General features: G+C 37.1%; 1 protein-coding gene across 1 annotated transcript in view; it reads left to right on the top strand.

The window, feature by feature from the left end:
- Positions 1-8,093, top strand: part of LOC138024911 (receptor-type tyrosine-protein phosphatase delta-like) — a 67,289-nt gene that overhangs the window by 14,280 nt on the left and 44,916 nt on the right. The window contains exons 6-7 of the mRNA XM_068872109.1: positions 2,010-2,300; positions 4,436-4,732. Of these exons, the coding sequence (XP_068728210.1) occupies positions 2,010-2,300; positions 4,436-4,732 (588 nt within the window). The remainder of the gene's footprint in view (positions 1-2,009; positions 2,301-4,435; positions 4,733-8,093) is intronic.

Raw genomic sequence — 8,093 nt, 5'->3', positions numbered from 1 at the left:
ATGCACTTAACTCTTTGACTCCCTTGAGTGATCGGTATGTAAATTCTCCTCACAATTTCAATGAAATGTCAATCAGACAGGTAGTGAGAATGAAGATAATTATCAGCTCAAGAGGTGTCATCTTGATATACTGTAACACCAATTCTCATGACTTATTAATCCAACAAAGAAAGCCATGGTACTAGTTAGGAGAATGAACGTTTCAATCGTGGGAATGAAAGGGTCAAGTTGCTTATCTAACTGTAGTGATCTTTCTAACATAATTTCATTTCCTGTCCATACCACAGTTCAAATTTTGTGAAGTTTCACAAATTCTAGAATCGTAATATGTGTTTGTTAGCTGAGGCTGTGTATTTCTTGAATGTATCATAACAAAATGTATAGAATGATGCAATTCATTTTATACTTCTTTGTATTCCATTTCTGAATTAAGCTTACAACAAAGAACTTGAATTGGGTTTCAGAAAGTAGAAGCTGTTTTTTTTGCAGAGATGATTTAATTAACCCTCCAAATACATGTATTTGAGAGAGGGGTTTGCATTAGTTTGCAAATCCCAAAAGGAAATGATCCTTTTTTTTGTTTGTTTGTCATGCTTATCGCCGTCGCGAGTACAGTGTACAGCAACGAGGCAGCTCAACAAGGTCGAACCAAAAGCATACTATGGCACCTCTTAAGCTGCTGCTATACAGTCCATGTGTGACCTTGGAGCACAGCTTTGTAACAGCCAGCTGGAATCAGCTGTATTCTGTTTTTTCTGAGGGAGAAAAATCGGACGACCCAGAGAAAAACCCTCAGAGCAGAGTAGAGAACCAACACAAATTCAACGCACTTATGGCGTCAGGTCTGGGAACCTGGGCCACATTGGTGGGAGGCAAGTGTGCCATCCCTGCTCCCTTCCCCCTCTTTATCTTCCAAGTAAAAGTGAACCTGTTTGTTCCATTTACAGTCAACTCTCGTTATAGCGGACACCCTCGGGACCCTTGGTATCCGTAATAGCGAGAGTCCGTAACAGTGGGGTGCATGAAAATTTTTATTTTAAACCATATTTACAGAAGGGAGTCACAGGTGTGTTCATTTTCATTAACTCCAGTACTTTTTCAGACCCGTTGTCGCACGCAAAGAGCGTCAGAACTTTATTTACAAACAGAAGAACTTAACAGAACAGGAGTTACGTACCCTTTGTGTACAGTACTAAGTACGTAAAAAACAGTCATTGTATGTTGCAGCAATATCCATCATCGTTTTGGTTTCCTACTGCACTGAAGTACAGTAACCTACATTTCTAAAAAAAATTATTTTCAGGGAAAAACCTGAACATCAGCTAGTGATTGCATCAGCTATCACATTGCCTTGAAATATAGTTCCAATCAGCTCTGTGTACTTCTGCTTTGAATGGCAACTTCCCCCCTTTTTTTGTCAAGGAGACTAAATTCATTAGCAACTTAAACTCCCCTCTATGAATAAAAAAAGCAGAAAAAATAGACTTGATATGTGTGCAAATTTTCCAAGATGCTGCTCGGTGTCCGCTATAACGAGAGAAAAAAAAATAAAATTGTAACGTTGGGACCGAATAAAGTGTCCGTAAGTCCGTAATAGCGAGAGTCCGTAATAGCGGGAGTTTATTTCAGTCAAACGTCTGTAACTTGCTGCTGTCCGTAATAGCAGGGTGTCTGTAATAGCGAGGTGTCTGCAAGGCGGGAGTTGACTGTATTCTGCTATCAAAAGCAGAATAAAACAATAATTTATTTATCATTAATGGAACAGAAAGTCCTAAAAGGATCGTTGAAGCAAAATATATTACGATATTAACATTTTGTATCGGTATTGCAAAACAGATTAAAAATAATTCATGTTATGCCCTTTCCCTTTTTCAACAGAACCAAATGCTGCTCCTAGTAATGTTCGCAATGTTAACACAACCTCTACCAATATAGTTGTTCAATGGAACCAAGTTCAACTTTCCACGCCCTTAGTTCTTAATGTTTTTGTTTTTTCTCTTTCATTACAGAGCCAAATGCCCCTCCTGAAGACCTTCGTGAATTTAACACAAGCTCTACTAGTATTTTTCTTCAATGGGACCCAGTTCGACCTGCTGATCGAAATGGTGATATATTGAGTTACACAGTTACCTACAGAGCATTACCTGATGGGCCTGAGCAAACTCTGACTGCACCAACATTTCATGCTACACTGACAGGTCTGAATGAATACACCAATTACAGCATAACAGTGTTTGCATCTACTATCAAAGGAGGTGGGAATATCAGTGTCCCTATCACTGTCAGAACAGATGAAGACAGTAAGTTTGTACAGAGTTTTTGTTCTCTCTGTTTATAAACCTAGTCCTATTGGTAATATAGAGCAGGCCGAATTTCTAGTGCTACTCATAGTGACTTTCCAGGGCAATGGCAGATTTACGGAACACATCAAAAGAAAACTCTTCGAATCAAATAGGTGTCTCTATGTGTTAAGGAGCTTAAGGAAGGAAGGATATAACCAAGGTTGAAATTGATCATTTATTTCAATCTTTAGTTTTACCTAAAATTTCGTATGGTTTACCGGTGTTTGCTGCCTCCGTACCTGAACTAAATACTGTGCAGCGGTTCCTTCACAGCTGTCACAAATGCCGTTTTATATCCTATGCTATAGATATCTGCACGTATGATTTGCTTGAAAAAACAGACAGGTCAATCTCCAAGAGGATTAGTTGTTTACCTACTCATCCGCTAAAAAATTTGTTGCCCAGAGTTAAAGAATCCTCAAAACGTCTAAGATCCCAAACAAGCCTACTACCTTGTGTTAACACGGAACGTTTTAAATCTAGTTTTATTAATAGACTGTATTTTAAATATACTTTTATTTTTAATTAATAAAATGTAAATATAGGTGTGTACATGTATTTGTACTTGTATATTCAATAAAGACGAAGACAAAGACATTAACCCATTGACTCCTGGGAGTGAGACTTAACAGATTTTACTCTGTGTAACGCCAGACGATTTTACTCTTCAACGGGGGGCGTCCTAGGGTGCCTGGGGAGTAAGTTAATCGGTCATCGCTAACTTGTTCCCTGTTTTCAAATTCATTGTCATCTGTCGTATGTATTCTTTATGATAACACACTTGAGTTGTGTGACTCTTGGCGTACTTCAGTGATGTCATTTACATTTAGGGTGCATTTAGTGATTAGAGTGAATTTCAAATGAGTGTCGTAAAACCAAAACCAAAGTAATTACTTTGGCCAATCAAAAAGGTTGGAGACAAATGCAGTAAACCAATCAAAACTCGAAGTAATTACATGTAGCCGACACAAAGCGTGCGAAAATGTGCACGCGCGAGCCATGGTTGGTTTTGGTTTCACTTCTGATTGCTTGAAAAAGTGGTGTGAGAACTTTGAACCAATCACTGAGTGAAGTAGATGCAAAACCAAAGTAATTCGCTAATTACTTTCGACACTCAATTATTGAAAACAGCTCTATTTAAAATGGTATTTCTCGCTGGCATTTTGAAGCAACAAGAATAATGAGGATATGTTTAAAATAGTATTTTATGTAGTCCACAGCATCCTAGTTACAATGTGCTGCAACACACCCACTGTGGATATTGTCCAATGTGTTGTGGGTCATTGTTTTAACCCTTTCACTCCCAAGAGTGCCACTTATAGATTTTACTCTGTCTAACGCCAGACGATTTTACTCTGTCTAACGCCAGACGATTTTACTCGTCAATGGGGAACCCCACGGGAGTGAAAGGGTTAAGACCCATGCTTAACATGATAGCCTCATTTTTGCAGCCTTGCTTTCTCACCAAGGAGGACACTAAAAAGTTGATCCATACTAGGCACAGATAATAGCACTTAATTTAAGTGAGCAGGCCATACCTTTTGAAACTATTTAGTGTTGCAAAGACAGCGTAAATGAGACTGCTGTGAGAGAAAGAAAAGAGTCTGGGAACTGCACATCAGAAAGGGGCCAAAGGATTTATATACTTTAGTATGTAAAAAGGAATTATTGTGGTGCCCAAGTAGAATTGAAGGCAACTGATCAAATATAGAAACCTAAAGATGTTCCCATACATAGCCTGAGGTCATGATATGAGAGTACTCAACACCCAGAAACTTTCAGTCAGAAGCAGTTTGGGAAAACAAAATGATTCACCTAACCTAGTGGTATTGTTACATGTACCGTAGGCCATATGGCACTGACAATAATATTGAAGTCTCCTGAGAGGATCAATGACTTTGCCTCTCCGGCCCTTACAAGAGCTTTGGTTTAAGTTTTTGACTTTTATTTTAACAGTTTAGTTAAAGTGGAATGTGACAAGTTGTGTGATTCTCTAAACTGTCTGTTCTATTGTAATTCATTCAGTAAAATCCCTCTTTAAATAATTATAGAAAGATGTTACTTATGTTAATCCTCTTACTAATTCTCAACAGAGCCAAATGCTCCTCCAGCTAATGTCACTGGATACAACACAAGTTCTACTAGTCTATTTGTTCAGTGGGACGAAGTTCCAGCTGCTGATCAAAATGGTGTTATATTGCGTTACACTGTTACTTACACTGAGTTACCAAATGGTCCTGAACAAATTCAGAATGTGACTGCTCCAACAACCAATGCTTCACTGACAAGTTTGAACGAATACACCAACTATAGCATCACAGTTTTTGCATCGACTATCAAGGGAGATGGAAATGTCAGTGCACCTATCATTGTCATCACGGATGAAGACAGTAAGAGTTTTTTACTTTCCTAATTTATTTTACCCCAGTGTTATTTTTCCCCAGGGGGAACTTATTCTATGCTACGTTATCCGTAGGGACTGGTTAGAGTATCACTTCTCCCTCCAAACAGAACCACAGTCTGTTACAGGGTCACCTTCTTCCACCTGTCTAGTAGTGTGCTGGTAGTTGTAGAATGTAGCAGTATGGAGAAACAGAGCATAGCTACATGTATGTAGCATAATCTATGTGATGAGTAAATTTGAACTTAAGATAAAGGTGTTGTCGTCTTCATTCATGAAAGAAAATTTCCTCAAATTTTAGTTTATTACTAAGTTCACACTGAAGTGTTTTTTGTTTAATATGAATATATGATGCAGCAGATAACCTAGTAACCTTTGTGGCTGTCTTAGTTGGTGTTTTTAGAAGAATCCGCCTTACAAGAAGGGGTTTCTCTCTACTAATTAAAACATTCATTAATCAGTAGGTAGTTATGGGGAATAGTGTGTGTGTGGATGGTGAATTGAGGGAAAATCATAGACAAAAGTTATGGTTAGTCTGTAAAATGAGGGGGAGATGTTCACAAAGCAAACTCTCAACCCCAAAATAAGGTTAACTAACGAAACAAACTTTGTGTGAAATTAAAAATTTAATCTCAGAAACAGTCGGATAGTACATGTACATGTACGAAAAACTAAATCACGTAGGAGGGATTACTAAATATTTGACCATGAAAATTGTTCGTTCTTAAAAATGGGAATAATAAAGATGAAAAATCTTTACACTAAAATTTTCGTTCGTAAAAGATATAATTTATGGAAAAAACTAAAGAAATCCCATGGAATATGAAACACCAGTTCCTTGAGGCAAATTCAAAAATCCCGAAGATAAAGACAAGCTGACTGCGACACCATTAGGCTCGTAAATGGCTGCGAATCTTCAGGGGTAGAGTGCAACCAAGCAAGGGGGTTTCTAGTCCAGCGCTGGACCTCTACCCAACCCCCTCGTGCCGAGTCAAGAAAGGAAAAAGAGAAGAACAACAAGCCGCAACTCTGGACAAAAACTAGCCCTAAAAACCATGGACAGACTAACACGACCAAGGCTTCCAAGTCGATTAACTAAAATTGGAAAGTAACTCTTACCAAACACAACTCATCATGTGTATCATGGACGTTCTGAAGCAAGATTATAGTTTAAAATAAAGAAAAAAGGATACCTGGTTACTTACATGGAAGAAAAAGCTAGCAAAAATTTCCCTTCGCTCCAAAATTTTGCGAAGTATCCTGTAAACGTCAGCCTTGCTTGCGACAAAAGAATTCAAATACGACCAAACTGTACACATGGCCTGGGTACGAGATGTGGGAAAGAGTAGATCTGGGAACCAGTATGACAAAACATGGATCGTGGAATGCCCAAAGCAATTTAAAATACTAGTACGAAAGAGAGCTGTGCGCCTAATTAACTTCGCACCTTTCCGCTCTCATGCCGTCTCTTATTTTCTTCACTCTAACATTATGCCTATTACAATGCTCTATTTTAAGCTTTCTTCGGTGTTAGTGTTTGATGTTTAAAATAACACTGCCCCTCATAATATTTCACATCTCTTTATTCCTACTCAACAAATCCACTCTTACAGCACCTCCTCTTCTGGAAATTATTACATTAGCCACTCTAGACTAAATCAGAAAAATGATTCGTTTTCTATTATGGGAGCCAAAATTTGGAATAGTATACCTGAAAATTTACGAAATTCTTCAAAATCTCTCTTTAAGGAAAAAGTTCATACAATTCTGTTGAAAATATTTGAAGTTCAGGATAGATATGCTGACCTAAACATGATAATCTCTGATGTTAAAAAATATTAGCCCCCACTTGTCTAAATAGCTGATTTTCTTATCTCAATTTCTATCGTGACTGACCTTTTTTATTGTAAATATGATACTTTTTTTCACTTCAACTATTCGTAATAAATCTTACGCCGTCTACACACCACCTGCCTCGATTAGCCTTGCTATTTGTAGGTGGTGTGATACTTGTATATTTAATTGTAAGAAATAAAGATGTTGTTGTTGTTGTTGTTGTTGTACTAAATTAGGAAGCTAAAGAAGGGGCAATGACCCAGAAAAAATTGGAAGCATAAGTGAGATTACGTATATAGCTTCTGATCCATGGCCTATCAAAGTTCGATTTGAAGGACAAACAATTCTCAGTTTTGACAAAATGTGTATCGAAGTTTGACTGCTTAATGTTTGAGATGTTGTTTATTAAGGAGCTAAAACCTGGGCTAAATACCCAGAATTAAGGACTCCGTTCGTGCTAAATAGGCCACTTCGAAAAATACCATAATACTCTTTGTTTTTTCCCCGAAATTTTGCATAAGCATTGTTTCAAGTTTCTCTTGGGACTTACAATAGTCCCCAAGAGAAAACAAAAACAATGCTTATGCAAATTTTGGGTGGTTAAACAAAGAGTATTATGGTATTTTCTGAAGTGGCCTATTGTTTACATCACACTGCGTGCAAATATTTTCTCACATTTAATAGCGCTTGATTTTATTCTCTAAGGATTTGTTTTGTAGATTTATATTCAATTAACTTTTTCTTATTCATTTTTACTTGAAAATGACGTTAAGTAAACGTCGAAACGTCATGACTTTTTAAAGTTTTTTAAAAGTTTTTAACAGTTTTTTAGAGTTTTTAACCGTGATGGTTTTAACTTTTGTCCTATCGCAATGTTTTCTAGTTAAGTTATTGACAAAACCTATTCTAATAATAATAATAATAATAATAATAACGAATCGGTGTGAAGGTGAGGTTGGAAGTTATCCAGAAAACAGCATTGTTGGGGACAGCAAAGATACTAAGGAAAGTACTATCCCTGTGAGAAGAAGGAAAAGACCTGTAACCTGCTCCCAATTACTATAAACACCAGGCTGAACATCCTGCCTGAGTCTATAAGGAATTAATAATAATGATGATGCTGATGATGATGATGATGATGATGATGATAATAATAATAATGGCTTTATTCAGCATTTCCACAAGGTGGCTCTTCGTCTACTAAAATACAAATAAAGTTAAAAATGTAAAAAGAGGTAAAATAAGGATACCTATTTAGCAATGTTTAATAAAGTGATTAAGCTGAGAGCTTATCTTTGACCTTTCTCATTAATTGCTTAAAAGTCATCTTAGAGAACTGATTAAAGTCAATTCAGTTCCTTACACATCCACGTAAAATATTAAAGCTCTTAGCAGCTTGGTCTTGATAAATTGTGTGATACTAGTGGGATTTCAAGCTGCATAGCTGCACTGGACTTCAGAGTTCAATTGTGCTTAAATTTCTTCAGTCGCAAGTAACTTGGCCATTCATGAGA

The sequence above is a fragment of the Montipora capricornis genome, chromosome 11, assembly GCF_036669925.1.
Source record: "Montipora capricornis isolate CH-2021 chromosome 11, ASM3666992v2, whole genome shotgun sequence".
Lineage (NCBI taxonomy): Eukaryota > Metazoa > Cnidaria > Anthozoa > Scleractinia > Acroporidae > Montipora > Montipora capricornis.
Note: the sequence above shows the minus strand (reverse complement) of the source record. Positions and strands in the feature narration are given on the sequence as shown.